The sequence below is a fragment of the Cololabis saira genome, chromosome 18, assembly GCF_033807715.1.
Source record: "Cololabis saira isolate AMF1-May2022 chromosome 18, fColSai1.1, whole genome shotgun sequence".
NCBI classification, from domain to species: Eukaryota; Metazoa; Chordata; class Actinopteri; order Beloniformes; family Belonidae; genus Cololabis; species Cololabis saira.
Genome location: NC_084604.1, coordinates 2,025,362 through 2,043,426, shown reverse-complemented (window position 1 = coordinate 2,043,426; position 18,065 = coordinate 2,025,362). Strand labels below are relative to the sequence as shown.

The 18,065-nt window shown below is 41.9% G+C and overlaps 1 protein-coding gene and 1 long non-coding RNA gene across 2 annotated transcripts in view; one reads left to right on the top strand and one right to left on the bottom strand.

The window, feature by feature from the left end:
* The window catches only part of LOC133418667 (laminin subunit alpha-4-like), a 114,115-nt gene that overhangs the window by 65,327 nt on the left and 30,723 nt on the right, over window positions 1-18,065 (bottom strand). Inside the window, exons 5-12 of the mRNA XM_061707485.1 lie at window positions 16,115-16,329; window positions 14,077-14,177; window positions 12,803-12,983; window positions 10,577-10,660; window positions 10,339-10,490; window positions 9,289-9,396; window positions 7,153-7,264; window positions 4,444-4,608 (exon numbers count right to left, since the gene is read on the bottom strand). Of these exons, the coding sequence (XP_061563469.1) occupies window positions 4,444-4,608; window positions 7,153-7,264; window positions 9,289-9,396; window positions 10,339-10,490; window positions 10,577-10,660; window positions 12,803-12,983; window positions 14,077-14,177; window positions 16,115-16,329 (1,118 nt within the window). The remainder of the gene's footprint in view (window positions 1-4,443; window positions 4,609-7,152; window positions 7,265-9,288; window positions 9,397-10,338; window positions 10,491-10,576; window positions 10,661-12,802; window positions 12,984-14,076; window positions 14,178-16,114; window positions 16,330-18,065) is intronic.
* Window positions 14,053-18,065, top strand: part of LOC133418668 (uncharacterized) — a 33,332-nt gene continuing 29,319 nt past the window's right edge. The window contains exon 1 of the long non-coding RNA XR_009770476.1: window positions 14,053-14,205. This is a non-coding gene — a long non-coding RNA (uncharacterized LOC133418668). The remainder of the gene's footprint in view (window positions 14,206-18,065) is intronic.

Here is an 18,065-nt window from a genome sequence, read left to right as displayed (position 1 = left end):
GATAGGTGGATATAGGTGGATATTTACCTGTGATATGTGGATATTTACCTGCTATAGGTGGATATAGGTGGATATTTACCTGCTATAGGTGGATATTTACCTGTGATATGTGGATATTTACCTGCTATAGGTGGATATTTACCTGTGATATGTGAATATTTACCTGCTATAGGTGGATATTTACCTGCTATATGTGGATATTTACCTGCTATAGGTGGATATTTACCTGCTATAGGTGGATATTTACCTGTGATAGGTGGATATTTACCTGCTATATGTGGATATTTACCTGCTATATGTGGATATTTACCTGCTATAGGTGGATATTTACCTGCTATAGGTGGATATTTACCTGCTATATGTGGATATTTACCTGCTATAGGTGGATATTTACCTGCTATAGGTGGATATTTACCTGCTATAGGTGGATATTTACCTGCTATAGGTGGATATTTACCTGTGATAGGTGGATATTTACCTGTGATAGGTGGATATTTACCTGCTATAGGTGGATATTTACCTGCTATAGGTGGATATTTACCTGTGATAGGTGGATATTTACCTGTGATAGGTGGATATTTACCTGCTATAGGTGGATATTTACCTGTGATAGGGGGATATTTACCTGCTATAGGTGGATATTTACCTGTGATATGTGGATATTTACCTGTGATAGGTGGATATAGGTGGATATTTACCTGTGATAGGTGGATATTTACCTGCTATAGGTGGATATTTACCTGCTATAGGTGGATATTTACCTGCTATAGGTGGATATTTACCTGCTATAGGTGGATATATGTGGATATTTACCTGCTATAGGTGGATATTTACCTGCTATAGGTGGATATTTACCTGTGATAGGTGGATATTTACCTGTGATAGGTGGATATTTACCTGTGATAGGTGGATATTTACCTGTGATAGGTGGATATTTACCTGTGATAGGTGGATATTTACCTGTGATATGTGGATATTTACCTGTGATAGGTGGATATTTACCTGTGATAGGTGGATATTTACCTGTGATAGGTGGATATTTACCTGTGATAGGTGGATATTTACCTGTGATAGGTGGATATTTACCTGTGATAGGTGGATATTTACCTGTGATAGGTGGATATTTACCTGCTATAGGTGGATATTTACCTGTGATAGGTGGATATTTACCTGTGATAGGTGGATATTTACCTGTGATAGGTGGATATTTACCTGTGATAGGTGGATATTTACCTGTGATAGGTGGATATAAGTGGATATTTACCTGCTATAGGTGGATATTTACCTGTGATAGGTGGATATTTACCTGTGATAGGTGGATATTTACCTGCTATAGGTGGATATTTACCTGTGATAGGTGGATATTTACCTGTGATAGGTGGATATATGTGGATATTTACCTGTGATAGGTGGATATTTACCTGTGATAGGTGGATATTTACCTGTGATAGGTGGATATTTACCTGTGATAGGTGGATATTTACCTGTGATATGTGGATATTTACCTGTGATAGGTGGATATTTACCTGTGATAGGTGGATATTTACCTGTGATAGGTGGATATTTACCTGTGATAGGTGGATATTTACCTGTGATAGGTGGATATTTACCTGTGATAGGTGGATATTTACCTGTGATAGGTGGATATTTACCTGTGATAGGTGGATATTTACCTGTGATAGGTGGATATTTACCTGCTATAGGTGGATATTTACCTGTGATAGGTGGATATTTACCTGTGATAGGTGGATATTTACCTGTGATAGGTGGATATTTACCTGTGATAGGTGGATATTTACCTGTGATAGGTGGATATTTACCTGTGATAGGTGGATATTTACCTGTGATAGGTGGATATTTACCTGTGATAGGTGGATATAAGTGGATATTTACCTGCTATAGGTGGATATTTACCTGTGATAGGTGGATATTTACCTGTGATAGGTGGATATTTACCTGTGATAGGTGGATATTTACCTGTGATAGGTGGATATTTACCTGTGATAGGTGGATATAAGTGGATATTTACCTGTGATAGGTGGATATTTACCTGCTATAGGTGGATATTTACCTGTGATAGGTGGATATTTACCTGCTATAGGTGGATATTTACCTGTGATAGGTGGATATTTACCTGCTATAGGTGGATATTTACCTGTGATAGGTGGATATTTACCTGTGATAGGTGGATATTTACCTGCTATAGGTGGATATTTACCTGTGATAGGTGGATATAAGTGGATATTTACCTGTGATAGGTGGATATTTACCTGTGATAGGTGGATATTTACCTGTGATAGGTGGATATTTACCTGTGATAGGTGGATATTTACCTGTGATATGTGGATATATGTGGATATTTACCTGTGATAGGTGGATATTTACCTGTGATATGTGGATATATGTGGATATTTACCTGCTATAGGTGGATATTTACCTGTGATATGTGGATATATGTGGATATTTACCTGTGATATGTGGATATTTACCTGTGATAGGTGGATATTTACCTGTGATAGGTGGATATTTACCTGTGATAGGTGGATATTTACCTGCTATAGGTGGATATTTACCTGTGATAGGTGGATATTTACCTGTGATATGTGGATATATGTGGATATTTACCTGTGATAGGTGGATATTTACCTGTGATAGGTGGATATTTACCTGTGATAGGTGGATATTTACCTGTGATAGGTGGATATTTACCTGTGATAGGTGGATATTTACCTGTGATATGTGGATATTTACCTGTGATAGGTGGATATTTACCTGCTATAGGTGGATATTTACCTGTGATAGGTGGATATTTACCTGTGATAGGTGGATATTTACCTGCTATAGGTGGATATTTACCTGTGATATGTGGATATTTACCTGTGATAGGTGGATATTTACCTGTGATAGGTGGATATTTACCTGTGATAGGTGGATATTTACCTGCTATAGGTGGATATTTACCTGTGATAGGTGGATATTTACCTGTGATAGGTGGATATTTACCTGTGATAGGTGGATATATGTGGATATTTACCTGCTATAGGTGGATATTTACCTGTGATAGGTGGATATTTACCTGCTATAGGTGGATATTTACCTGTGATATGTGGATATATGTGGATATTTACCTGTGATATGTGGATATTTACCTGTGATAGGTGGATATTTACCTGTGATATGTGGATATATGTGGATATTTACCTGTGATAGGTGGATATTTACCTGTGATAGGTGGATATTTACCTGTGATAGGTGGATATTTACCTGTGATATGTGGATATTTACCTGTGATATGTGGATATTTACCTGTGATATGTGGATATTTACCTGTGATAGGTGGATATTTACCTGTGATATGTGGATATATGTGGATATTTACCTGTGATAGGTGGATATTTACCTGTGATAGGTGGATATTTACCTGTGATAGGTGGATATTTACCTGTGATATGTGGATATTTACCTGTGATAGGTGGATATTTACCTGTGATAGGTGGATATAAGTGGATATTTACCTGCTATAGGTGGATATTTACCTGTGATAGGTGGATATTTACCTGTGATATGTGGATATATGTGGATATTTACCTGTGATAGGTGGATATTTACCTGTGATAGGTGGATATTTACCTGTGATAGGTGGATATTTACCTGTGATAGGTGGATATTTACCTGTGATATGTGGATATATGTGGATATTTACCTGTGATAGGTGGATATTTACCTGTGATAGGTGGATATTTACCTGTGATAGGTGGATATTTACCTGTGATAGGTGGATATTTACCTGTGATAGGTGGATATTTACCTGTGATAGGTGGATATTTACCTGTGATATGTGGATATTTACCTGTGATAGGTGGATATATGTGGATATTTACCTGTGATAGGTGGATATTTACCTGTGATAGGTGGATATATGTGGATATTTACCTGTGATAGGTGGATATTTACCTGCTATAGGTGGATATTTACCTGTGATAGGTGGATATTTACCTGTGATATGTGGATATTTACCTGTGATAGGTGGATATTTACCTGTGATAGGTGGATATTTACCTGTGATAGGTGGATATATGTGGATATTTACCTGTGATAGGTGGATATTTACCTGCTATAGGTGGATATTTACCTGTGATAGGTGGATATTTACCTGTGATAGGTGGATATAGGTGGATATTTACCTGTGATAGGTGGATATAGGTGGATATTTACCTGTGATAGGTGGATATAGGTGGATATTTACCTGTGATAGGTGGATATAGGTGGATATTTACCTGTGATAGGTAGATCTATCTGTTATGTAAAGGAGTTTGTTTGGTGTGTATCTATGCTCTGTTGTTTCTACTCTGTTAACAGTCACTTCTGCACTACTGTTTGGCTGAAGTTACATAGCTTACATTGTTTACAACAAATGTGAACAGAAGAAGTTTCTCCACTCACAGTCGTGCGCCTCGGTGGACTCGTCGGTGGCGACGGGTTCCCGTGGCGACAGGTCCAGTCTCCTCATCAGGCTGACCAGTTCCTGGGCTATCTGAGTGTTCTGTCTGATCATCTCTGGATCCGTCTCCTGCTGAACGCTGTACAGCTCCCAGTCATGGATCATCTCTGCCACACAAACACCACAACACTAAACTATTTACATTTATCCGTTACCTCCTAGTAACGGGAAGCAGACTACCACTTTCTAACTACTGTCTTGTTCCAGTGTGAGTCAATCTCCACTGACCTCCATGTCAAAATAAACATATTTACAGCCTGGTTAAAAAAAGTAACAAACAAAAAAGCAATTTTGGTCTCCATAACTAGATTTCACATCTTGGGGGCTGAGGTTAACAGATAGTAGAGGTGTAACGATACACTAATCTCACCATGCGGTACGATACACGATATTCAGGTCACGATAACGATACGATATTATAGCAGTATTTTTTTAACAACCTTGCATGAGGAACATATGGCTGGAAAAATTGTCTTTTATTTGAAAGACACAAAATACAAAACAATACTGTACGTTTGTCCTATTGTTCCAGTTTGTAATGCTTTATAACTGTTTAAGTTTTAAAGAGAAAGCCAGACCAACCATTTTCCACAAACTGAACTAAAAGTAAATGTCAGGTTTGCATTATGATCTTCAGTTTATACAAGTACAAATATTTAGACACAAACTGAATAGTTTCTCTCATGTAGGATTTGACTTTTTTCTTTTCCAGAAATGTAACAACTAAAATTAAATAAATAAATAAAAGTAAATAAATACATACAAGTTTACATCATAAAAAGATTGATTCATGCTCACCTTATAAGTGTAAGAGGAGATTTATTTTTGTTAAGGTTATTTTGGTAATTCAGGGTTCATTATTTTATAAATCTATTCTTTATATTGTGATGTAAATCAGGGACTATAATGACACTAGTCAGTTTATCTGTAGTGATTAGTCTGTTTTAGATTGGGCGGTGATACGCCACAGTACGGCACTAGGTGCTGTGTTGATGTTCTAAAATCCTACACTGTTGAGGGACATTAAAGTACACTGGAACTCAGCAGAAGTTTCCCCGTGTTTATCCTACTCACCACCCCAAAAAGGTTTAATTTAATAAGGTAAGGCTTAACTCTACACCAGCCTTACATCAGTAAAAGTTCAGAGCTCAAAACCCTGCAAGAGTCCCGTGATCGGGACCAAAACGGGACTAGTTTCTTCTGAGCGGAGGAAGATTTTGGTCCACGGGTCGAGGCGCGGTCGTCACAAATACGCTGCGCGTTTCTAGTCAACACAATAAATTAATATTAATAACCCAATATCGTGATACACTTTGTCACCTCCACGACACGTATCGTGACGTTTTGGCATCGCAGAATTTCGTGGCACGATATATTGTTACAGCCCTAACAGATAGCACTTAGCACTGTCTGGGTTTGACTTAGACCTGGGGAATAAAGAGCAGGCAGAACACAGTCATTCTAGGTGTGGAGATAATATGGCTGCTTGTGCTGAAGAGACCACTGGTGGAAGGGTTTGGGAGTGAAGTTTAGCACAGCAGCCTGAAGTGACTATCTTCAATGTACATTCTTCCCTTCTTTCCTTCCTTCCTTCCTTCCTTCCTTCCTTCCTTCCTTCCTTCCTTCCTTCCTTCCTTCCTTCCTTCCTTCCTTCCTTCCTTCCTTCCTTCCTTCCTTCCTTCCTTCTTTTTTCCCTTCCTTCAATCCTTTTTCCCTTCCTTCCTTCCTTCCTTCTTTTTTCCTTTCCTTCATTCCTTTTTCCCTTCCTTCCTTCAATCCTTTTTCCCTTCCTTCCTTCCTTCCTTCTTTCCTTCCTTCCTTCTTTTCTCCCTTCTTTTCTTCCTTCCTTCCTTCTTTTTTCCTTCCTTCCTTCCTTCCTTCCTTCCTTCCTTCCTTCCTTCCTTCCTTCCTTCCTTCCTTCCTTCCTTCCTTCCTTTCTTCCTTCTTTTTTCCTTCCTTCCTTCCTTCCTTCCTTCCTTCCTTCCTTCCTTCCTTTCTTCCTTCTTTTTTCCTTCCTTCCTTCCTTCCTTCCTTCCTTCCTTCCTTCCTTCCTTCCTTCCTTCCTTCCTTCCTTCCTTCCTTCCTTCTTTCCTCCCTTCCTTCCTTCTTTTCTCCCTTCTTTTCTTCCTTCCTTCCTTCCTTCCTTCCTTCCTTCCTTCCTTCCTTCCTTCCTTCCTTCCTTCCTTCCTTCCTTCCTTCCTTCCTTCCTTCCTTCTTTCCTCCCTTCCTTCCTTCTTTTCTCCCTTCTTTTCTTCCTTCCTTCCTTCTTTTTTCCCTTCCTTCCTTCTTTCCTTCCTTCCTTCCTTCCTTCCTTCCTTCCTTCCTTCCTTCCTTCCTTCCTTCCTTCCTTCTTTTCTCCCTTCCTTCCTTCTTTTCTCCCTTCCTTCCTTCCTTCCTTCCTTCCTTCCTTCCTTCCTTCCTTCCTTCCTTCCTTCCTTCCTTCCTTCCTTCCTTCCTTCCTTCCTTCTTTTCTCCCTTCCTTCCTTCCCTCCCTCCTTCCTTGACCCGAAGACAGCACAAGGGTTAAAACAAAGCTGTTAGTTGGTAGAAAAGGAGGATAAATGAATGATGTGTCTCCAGAGAGTCTCCTAATCAGTGCAGGATATTCAGCAGACATTAGTGAGCCCCGTGTGGGGGCAGCTGTTCCGTACCTTCGATGTGAGCGTTGAGATCAGTCAGGTTTGTGCTCAGCTGCTCGGCCAAGGTGAGCGTCTGCAGAGACTCGCTGTCCAGTCGGTTCCCAACCGTCTGCACCAAGTCCTCCTGAGAAACCACAGCAGAGATCAGTGCTCCCAGGACATGTCCTTCTTACAAACCTGCTAAACCAGAGATGTTTCTCAAGATATATGTCTTCATTTAAAGAGATAACCCTTATTCTATTTACAAAAATGATTGTTCAGGTGCCCTGAAACTAGAATTGAGAAGCATGAGTGAGTGCTGTTTTTTTCTGTCCTCATGTTCTCTGTGTACAAAAGCTTTGTTAATCATTACCAGTCTGATTTTTAAATCATTTATGCATAAAAAGCATCGTCCTTTTTTAAAAACAGAAAATGTACAATGCAAAAACTCAAAATCTTATCAGGAATATTTGTCTTGTTTCTAGTTAAAATGTCTCATTTTAAGTCAAAAGATCTCATTACACTTAAAACAAGACTCATCACCAGAAAAATGACTAGTTATTTGACAATTTTCACCTGTTTCAAGTACATTTTCACTTGAAAAAAGTAGAAAAATCTGCCAGTGGGACAAGATTTATCTTCTTATTACAAGCAAAAAAATCTTGTTCCACTGGCAGATTCTTCTACTTATTTTAAGTGAAAATCTACTTGAAACAGGTGAAAATTATTGTTTTTTCCAGTGATGAGTCTTGTTTTAAGTCTAATGAGATTTGTTTGACTAAAAATGAAACATTTTAACTAGAAATGAGACAAATATTCTTGTTAAGATTTTGAGTTTTTTGCAGTGTAATGGCTTATCTTTTATAAATCTCTGTTTACAACTGTTTTTACATGATTAAAACAATAATGAAAATGTTTCTGCTGTAAGAAAACTTCTGATACATGATCCATCACAAACTTTCCTGTGACATGGATCATTCAGTAGACTTAAATACTCCGGTATGATGGTTGCTGATGAATTCCACCTCAGGTTCACTGTTAACCCTTGTGCCGTCTGCGGGTCAAGGAAAGAGGAAGAAGGGAGGAAAGAAGGAAGGGAGGAAAGAAGGAAGGGAGGAAAGAAGGTAGAAAGAAAAGAAGAAAGGAAGGGAGGAAGGGAGAAAAGAAGGAATGAATGAAGGAAGGAAGGAAGGAAGGGAAAAAAGAAGGAAGGAAGGAAGGAAGGAAGGAAGGAAGGAAGGAAGGAAGGGAAAAAAGAAGGAAGGAAGGAAGGAAGGAAGGAAGGAAGGAAGGAAGGAAGGAAGGGAGGAAAGAAGGTAGAAAGAAAAGAAGAAAGGAAGGGAGGAAGGGAGAAAAGAAGGAAGGAAGGAAGGAAGGAAGGAAGGAAGGAAGGAAGGAAGGAAGGAAGGAAGGAAGGAAGGGAAAAAAGAAGGAAGGAAGGGAGAAAAGAAGGAAGGAAGGGAGAAAAGAATGAAGGAAGGAAAGGAGAAAACAAGGAAAGCATTTACGAGGGGAGGAAAGAAGGAAGGAAGCAAGGAAGGAAAGGAGTAAAGAAGGAAGGAAGAAGGAAGGAAAGAACGAAGGGAGGAAAGAAGGAAGGGAGGAAAGAAGGTAGAAAGAAAAGAAGAAAGGAAGGGAGGAAGGGAGAAAAGAAGGAAGGAAGGAAGGAAGGAAGGAAGGAAGGAAGGAAGGAAGGAAGGAAGGAAGGAAGGAAGGAAGGAAGGAAGGAAGGAAGGAAGGAAGGAAGGAAGGAAGGGAAAAAAGAAGGAAGGGAGAAAAAAAGGAAGGAAGGAAGGGAAAAAAGAATGAAGGAAGGAAAGGAGAAAACAAGGAAAGCATTTACGAGGGGAGGAAAGAAGGAAGGAAGGAAGGAAGGAAAGGAGTAAAGAAGGAAGGAAGGGAGAAAAGAGGAAGGGAGAAGGAAGGAGAGAACAGGAGGAAAGAAGGAACAGGAGAATGAGGTCATTTTGACCCAAAGACAGTACCAGGGTTAACCAGCTCTCTTTGGGTCATCTCTCCAGCTCAGTTCTGCTCAACCTGATCTCATTTTCAGGAAACATCTCAATTTCACATCTAACGAAAAGATTTCGAGTACACAGACATTTTAAAAAGTTTTGCATTTCAGTGGCGATCATTGTAAATGTATTGATTGTTGGGGTTTCCACAGACCGATTCTGTGAGCTCTGTGATTTCCAGCGCCAGCGTGTCCGCGGCCTCCTCCACATCCTTGGCATGCAGCATCAAAAGCGTCTTGTTTCTCCAGCTCTTAAACTGCGTCTGCAATCAAACCACGTTTCTTATTTAAACGTCTTTACTCCAACACAGTCCAGTGGGTTATAAACATTCTGGGTAAAATTCCTTCTTATTTATCTTCTCTTTTAACATGGAAACAAGGAGGTTACAATCTCCTCTCAATGGACATTTTGCATATGGTTGTTCCAAAAATAAGAACGGAATTTGGGAAGAAAAGCTTTTATGTTTTCAGCAGCAGATGCTTGGAATAAACTTCAATACGAGCTGCATTTACCAAACCTCATACCTGTGACTGAACTTAAAGCTCTGATGAAAACAGTGGAGTTCAGACTGTCTGTATAGTGTTTTAATTAATTATGTTCTTATGTACAGGACGGTCTCAAGAAAATTAGAATATTGTGATAAAGTCCTTTATTTTCTGTAATGCAAAAATGTCATACATTCTGGATTCATTACAAATCAACTGAAATATTACAAGCCTTTTATTATTTTAATATTGCTGATCATGGTTTACAGTTTAAGAAAACTCAAATCTCAAAAAATTTGAATATTCTGGGAATCTTAATCTTAAACTGTAAGCCATAATCAGCAATATTAAAATAATAAAAGGCTTGCAATATTTCAGTTTTGTAATGAATCCAGAATGTATGACATTTTTGTTTTTTTAATTGCATTACAGAAAATAAATAACTTTATCACAATATTCTAATTTTCTGAGACAGTCCTGTAATTAATTAATTTGTTTGTTTGTTTTTTATCTTTTAATTCTGTGTTGCTGCTATCTTGGCCAGGGACTAACATGGTTAAATAAAGGCTAAATTAATAAAGAAATAAAATAAACGCGGCTACTAAACGGCTGCAAAACCACAGTTTCGTGGATAATAGGCTTTATTGTTTAAAACTCATTTTCCGGTACAGCTCTCATCTTTTACTGACTGAGTAATGGTGTGGTATTTGCGGATGTACCTGGAGTTTGTGAGCGGTGTAGTTGTAGTACTTGAGTCTGTCGTTAGCAGCAGCACCAGTGGAGATGTTCAGGACTCCAACTCTGAGCTGGTCCAGCGTCTTATTGGACAACTTTAAGTCACCAATCAGCTGCCATATGCACTCATCACAACCTGGAAGCAGAAAACATCCACGTTGACCACAGGAGAACGTTTTATGGGTGTCTGCTGTGGAACGGACCGCTCTTCTCTCCACTCACTGATGTTGCACAGGTTGACTGTTGCGTCCTCTGCCAGACACTCTCCGGTGTGCACGTCGCAGTAGCCGCTCTCACAGTCGCACTCTACAAAAAACACAGTTCAATGTCACCGTAGAAACACACGGAATGCTCCCTCGGCTGTTTCAGGGACAGGTAATCGCAGTAGCCTAGCTTTGATTCAGTCCCAGGGACCTGAAATGGTTGCTGTTTGTGTCTCTGCTTGTTCTCGTGTCTGTTTGTTTTTTCTCCTACTGATCTCAAAGGCTCGTGTGCGTGGGAGTGAGAGGGGCAGGGTAACGGCCCGGGCAGGCGGGGGAGAGATTTGTCCGTCAAGACTCCTCTCCCTGGCCCTGCCCCTTCTCAACCTTTCCCCGACCCTGAACCTAACCTGGGGCTTGCTGATTGGGCCGGAGCTTCAGGAGCTGCGTGCTGGCCTGTCCCCACCCCCGGTCATCCCGCTGCTGCTTCCACCTGCCTGTGGTCCCCACCCCCGGTCATCCCGTTGCTGCTTCCACCTGCCTGCGGTCCCCACCCCCGGTCATCCCGCTGCTGCTTCCACCTGCCTGCGGTCCCTACCTCCGGTTATCCCGTTGCTGCTTCCACCTGCCTGCGGTCCCCACTCCCGGTCATCCCGTTGCTGCTTCCACCTGCCTGCGGTCCCCACCCCCGGTCATCCCGCTGCTGCTTCCACCTGCCTGCGGTCCCTACCTCCGGTTATCCCGTTGCTGCTTCCACCTGCCTGCGGTCCCCACCCCCGGTCATCCCGCTGCTGCTTCCACCTGCCTGCGGTCCCCACTCCCGGTCATCCCGTTGCTGCTTCCACCTGCCTGCGGTCCCCACCCCCGGTCATCCCGTTGCTGCTTCCACCTGCCTGCGGTCCCCACCCCCGGTCATCCTGCTGCTACTTCCACCTGCCTGCTGTGCTGCTGACGTCCCCGACCCACCAGTCTGGCCTTCGGCAGGAGGGTCCCCCTTATGATCCAGGTCCTGGTCCAGGTTTCTTCCTCCTAAAGTCCAGAGTTTTTCTTGCCACTGTTTGGCTTAAGGCTTTTCTCCCACTAGGGGAGTTTTTACCTGCCAGTGTTTATGTAATAATTTCTCGGGGGTTTATGTTCTGGGTCTCTGGAAAGTGTCTGGAGACAACATCTGTTGTATTAGACGCTATACAAATAAAATTGAATTGAATTGAATTGTGCTCGTTGTGCATTTCCAGGTTTTTCGCGTTTTACACTAGCAGCAGATGTCCTTTCCGAGCCTTGTCGCCCATAGAGCCGGTATTTATCTCCGGTTTCTGTACGGACAGGTGGTAACCATGGTAACGACCCCCAGGTTAGGACGCTAGTCCATCGCTGGATACTTCCCATTCATACCCATTCATACACCTGGGTGAGGTGAGGAAAGCCCAGAGTAAAGCATCTTTCCCAAGGATGCACAAAGGGACGCCAGTGCCAGGATTCGAACCCACGACCTTCCGATTATGAGCCCGAAGCCCCAAACACTAGGACACCCTAACCCTTCACATAAACAAATAAATAAGTAAATAAATACATAAATATTAAAAATATATTTAAAAAAATGAATAAATAAATAAATATAAATATAATACACACACACACACATATATATTTATTTATATATATATATATTAAATAAAGCAATTTGGGTTGCATGGTGATGTCAGCCAGTGTCTGCAGACGAAGGGTCAACCCTTTCAGCAGATGATTCACTCACATGCGGAGCTCCGGTGCAGCAGTGGGTGTGGAAACGTCTATATTCCCTGCAGCCAGGAGAACATTTGACTCGGCCGACTACGCACAGTACTGGAGTTGAGGGGGGATGAGGGGGGATGGCATCCCCCCTGAAATAAAAACGGTCCAAATCATCCCCCCCGAAATAAAAACGGTCCAAATCATCCCCCCAGTAAAACTGCCACCCCCCCTTTCCATCCCTTATGTCATTTCATCAATGAATGTGGTTTTACTGCTATTTCAACATTTAGAGTCATCACCAGAAAAATAACACCAGAAAAATAACTTATTTGACCATTTTCACCTGTTTCAAGTAAATTTTCACTTGAAATAAGTAGGAAAATCTGGAGATTTATCTTCTTATTACAAGCAAAAAAATCACAAAAAAAAAGCACAAATTATCTGTCCCCATATGATCAAATCCACCAACCCCCCTGATTGTTTTCTACAACTGGAGTCCCGACTCCGCAGGTCTTACTCTGGCAGCCGGCAGGGCTGTAGTCCCAGTGTCCGGGGAGACAGCGCTCACAGTACCGGCCCCCGGCCCCGGGCCGGCAGGGGCAGCTGTGGGTGAGGGGGTGGCAGGTGGAGCGGAGGGAAGCCGGCCCACAGTCACACCTCCGGCAGCCCTGGCAGCTGGAGAAGCCCGAGTAGCCCTCCTGGAGCAGACCACAAACAACACTTTTACATTCCCCAAAGCCACTTCAGGCTGTTGGAGGGCAAATAGAAATACAACTAGAAACAATCACCAGCTGATCTCACCAGACGTTACAGTTTCAGTAACATGCCAATAAAACATGTCCTCATCTTAGACCAGGGGTCGGCAACCCAGAATGTTGAAAGAGCCATGTTGGACCAAAAAAACCAAAAACAAATGAAAAGTTTTGTATAAGCCTTAACCCTTGTAGGGAGAAAAGAAGGATGGAAGGAAGGGAAAAAATAAGGAAGGGAGGATGGGAGAAAAGGAAGGGAGGAAGGAAGGAAGGGAGGAAGGAAGGAAGGAAGGAAGGAAGGAAGGAAGGAAGGAAGGAAGGAAGGAAGGAAGGAAGGAAGGAAGGAAGGAAGGAAGGGAAAAAAGAAGGAAGGAAGGAAGGAAGGAAGGAAGGAAGGAAGGAAGGAAGGAAGGAAGGAAGGAAGGAAGGAAGGAAGGAAGGAAGGAAGGAAGGAAGGAAGGGAGAAAACAAGGAAAGAAGGAAATAAGGAAATAAGGGAGAAAAGAGGTAGGGAATAAGGAAGGAGAGAGCAGGAGGAAAGAAGGAAGGAAGTGAAAAAAGAAGGAAGAAAGGAAGGAAGGAAGGAAGGAAGGCAGGAAGGAAGGAAGGAAGAAAGGAAGGAAGGAAGGAAGGGAGAAAAGAGGAAGGGAGAAGGAAGGAGAGAGCAGGAGGAAAGAAGGAAGGAAGTGAAAAAAGAAGGAAGAAAGGAAGGAAGGAAGGAAGGAAGGAAGGAAGGAAGGAAGGAAGGAAGGAAGGAAGGAAGGAAGGAAGGAAGGAAGGAAGGAAGGAAGGAAGGAAGGAAGGAAGGAAGGAAGGAAGGAGAATTATATCATATTAACCCAAAGACAGTACCAGGGTTAAAACAAAAAATATATTTCCCTCCTCCATCTATTTCCATTTTCAAACATTTTTGAAAAAGCTCCAGGAGCCACTAGGGCGGCGCTAAAGAGGGATGCGGCTCTAGAGCCGCGGGTTGCCGACCCCCGTCTTAGACGTCTGAGTTTCCTGAGGAAGGAGCAGTTCTGCTGGTTTACTTCACCTCGCACTGGTCGCAGAATCGGCCCGTGACTCCCGGCCGGCAGTGACACACTCCCGTCCTCTCGTCACACGAAGACGTGCCACATTTGTGGCACTGGCACTCTGTGACAGACACGGGACACATGCACGGGTGAGGACATGGAAGAGGGTGTGGGGCGGCCACAATGTGCTGCACGCGTGCAGAGAAGGGTTATTTTTGGATATACAAGGCCAGTTGATAATCCTTGTTCTGGACTCGTTGCCTTGGCTTGCGTTTCCACAGAGCAGCTTATGAACAGTGTTGTTACCACTAACAGCCGAGTTACGTCATTAGAAAATTAACAACAAAATACTTGATTATCAATTTTTTAAATCAACCGTGGAACTCATTTGAAAATGATGTTAAAATAAGTTTGCACACCATGTTTGAGTTGTTATCATATATTCGTTAGGCAAAAGAAGGAGACGGTACTAAAGGCCAGTCCCAATCCCCCCCTAGTCCTACTTTTCAGCACTACCCCTAAATTTGGTGCGTTCCCGTGAGGGTAGTGGTGTCCCAATTCCTCTTTGCATGTAGGGGGAGTGGACATATCGAGGGTTAGGGGGTATCAATCTAGCCCTTCAGAGTGAGGGATTTCAGATTCTGACTCGCTGAACTAGGGCCTGAGAAAATATCCCAGAATGCTTTACGTCATAATTTGCAGACTGAATAAAAAAAAAAAAAACATGGCGGACATTTCTTATTTTTTAGTGAATATCAATATTTTGAGTTTGTTTCTGTATAAAAATGCGTTTTGATTACATTTCTAGCGAGAAATATATATTTTACTTTCATAATATTCACTCAGTGGATGTATATAATCACTCGTTTGCCCGTTGTTCGCCAAGATCTCGCCAGAATTAAGGCTGATTTATGGTTCCGCGTTACACCAACGCGTAACCTACGCCGTAGGCTCTGCGTTGGTGTAACGCGGAACCATAAATCAGCTCCCGAGCCGGCGGCTCTTCTCATCCCACATACGTCGGATCAAATTTCTTAACAGGCGTTATTTGGATAAACTGAGCCCAGGTTGGGGATCTTAACGGTTACTTTTACGCCTGAATAAATATTAAAATAAAGTGTCATATTAACAGCGCTACAGCTGAAATTAAAACAGCTTTTATCTCTGGGCTTCCTGATATGGTGTGACGTTTGTGCAAACGTAACTACGCAGTCGCTTACGTACCCGAACGTAAACCACGCAGTGACGTAGCAAGTGGTGTCCCAATCCCTAGGTAAGATTACAAGGGCCCTGAAGTTTATGGCTATGACTACGTTTACATGCAGTCAAAATTGGGGTTATTGCTAATATTCCGGTTACTGAAACATTGGGAATATTCCGTTTACGTGGTAATTAATCATTTGGGATATCTGGATCAAACCAGCAGCAGGAGAACGTGATGACACAATTCCCGTCATTTCTGCTTCTTCTTCCTGTATCCAAATTCAAAACAAATGCTGCTTCGTGCAACTTTTCTCTCACCTTCTTGTAAATCTTCTATCCCGGTACTTTCTACCGTCTACAAATGCAGAAATGTTCATATCCTTCATTACATTTATGAAGTGATTAGTCTCCTCCTGGTCTTGGTTTCTCCGTGTTGAGAAGAACTTCCTGGACTCAAAAGACCAGGATTCCTTGTGAACAGAGCATGTGCAGAAAACTAATTCCTGTTCCGTTTGATGGGGATATTCCGTTTGGTGTTTACATGACCCAATATTCAGGTTTTAAAAGGAGTAACCCAGGGCTCATATTGGGGTTTTTAAAAACCTGAATATGAGCAAATTCGGGTTATTCAAAGGGGTTATTGGTGTTTACATGGCCGTGCAAATTCGGGTTATTGCCAATATTGGGGTTTTAAAAGGGTTATTGATGCATGGAAACACAATCTGTGTCAGCGAACTTGGCGGATCCTCCAGCCAGCCGTGTGACCAGCTCTTAGAAAAGTGTTTAGGTCTCCATGTCTCAGACAACTCTTGAATGGATGATTTGGTGACGAGAGTTGATTTTTCTTGCGCCCACCTCTGCAGTTCTTGGCGGTGACGGCGTCGCCGTAGAAACCGGGGGCACACCGCTCACAGTTGGCGCCGGCCGTGTTGCCCCAGCAGTGCTGGCAGTGGCCCGTCACGTTGTGGCACTCGTTGATGATCAGGTTGGGGTCGGTGTTGCCGTTGCACTCGCACCTCTTGCAGGAATTACCCGCCGCCATTGGGTTGCCATAGTAACCGGGAGCACACCTGGATGGGGGTAGATGGCAGGTTGACTTCATCGCTGCCTGATGCAATGAGGTATTGATGACACTATAGGCCAAGGTGACCAGAACGTAATTTGGTTTTTAGGGATACAAGTCCTGGACATCAGTGAACTGTCACTGCTAGACAATGAAACTGAGGCCACGTTTACACGTAGCTGGGTATTTACAAAAACACATATTTCCCCCTCTATGTTTTGAAAAATACCATCATTTCCAGGAACCTGCATAAATATCTGTTAAGGTGCTATGAGCAGCCAAACCTACAGGGGGCAGTGTAACGAGAAGATAAAGTCATGCTAACCAATCAGAATCCTGGAAAAAAACATCAACAAATGACACGAGTAACTTCCAGTTACTTCCAAGATGAACCAGAGTCTTTGGTTTGGAGTGACAGAGAAGTGGAGTTACTTTTAAGTGAGACGTTAGAATATAAAACAGGTAAAATACAAGAAAATATTGACGGTGGCCAAACTAATTGTAAACACGGGTCGCACAAATGACGCTGCACTGCAGAAACTCAAAATCTTACCAGGAGTATTTGTCTTATTTCTAGTTAAAATGTCTCATTTTTATTCAAAAAATCTAATACACTTAAAACAAGAGTCATCACCAGATAAATATCTTATTTGACAATTTTCACCTGTTTCAAGTAAATTTTCACTTTTTTCAGTGATGAGTCTTGTTTTAAGTGTAATGACATTTTTTTGAATAAAAATGAAACATTTTAACTAGAAATAAGACAAACATTCTTGTTAAGATTTTGAGTTTTTGAGTGTGGTGACGTTTCTGTCCCATAATGTGACGTTCTGAACCCTAAATGTCCGTTTCTCTCTGTTTACAAGCAAACGTGAAGACAGAGCTTTTGCAAATCTCCACTTTGGCCGGAGTTTTCAGAAATTATCGTTTTTGTGACTTTGAGCTTTGTTTTTGTGTAAACGAGCGGCCAAAACGCATGAAAACGCCACCGTTTTTGCTACGTGGAAACGGGGCCTGAAGCTGCACCTAAAATGGAAGCTTCCATTCAATTTCTTTTTTATTGTGAGTATATTTGTGTGGATAATGGGTACTTGGGCTGGGATGCTTCACTGACGCGAAGAGTCAGCCATAACAGCTGGTAAAAGGTTGGAAAAATAACAGAGATTTCATGAGAATAACGGGAAAACTGGTGTCTAAGAAGCTGGAGCGTTTTGGAAATATTCAAGTTTGGAAAGTGTCCATGGGAATTCAGAGGAAAATATGAGGTAAAGATTGATCATGTTTAGAGAATTTCTATGAAAATGTTCTTAGTCAAAGGCTGTGCCTGGTAAGATGCTTCATGTGATGGACCTGAGGAGGTTTTTCTTCATACTTCAGGTCCAGCATGTGAGCTTCTTGGTTGTATCACTGGTGCAATGCCATTCAGGGACAGATATTTATCTAAGCATTTGGAATAGTTCAAATACATTTCAAATGATGCTTGTGGAGGTCGCACCCCACAAAATGGTTGTAATTTTCTTTGTAGTTTTTGTTTTCACTATTAACATGCAAACATTTCAAGTAATGACAGTACCCATAGTCTTTTGTTTTCACATGGCACACATTTTATTATTTGACAGTTGGTTGCTAATTTGAGTGCACGCATTTTAGTTAACAGTCTGTCATTTAATATTATTTGTTTATTGCTTTTCCTTTTGGTTTCTTACATGGATCTGGAGAGTCCTCCCCTGCTTGAGTTGGCCT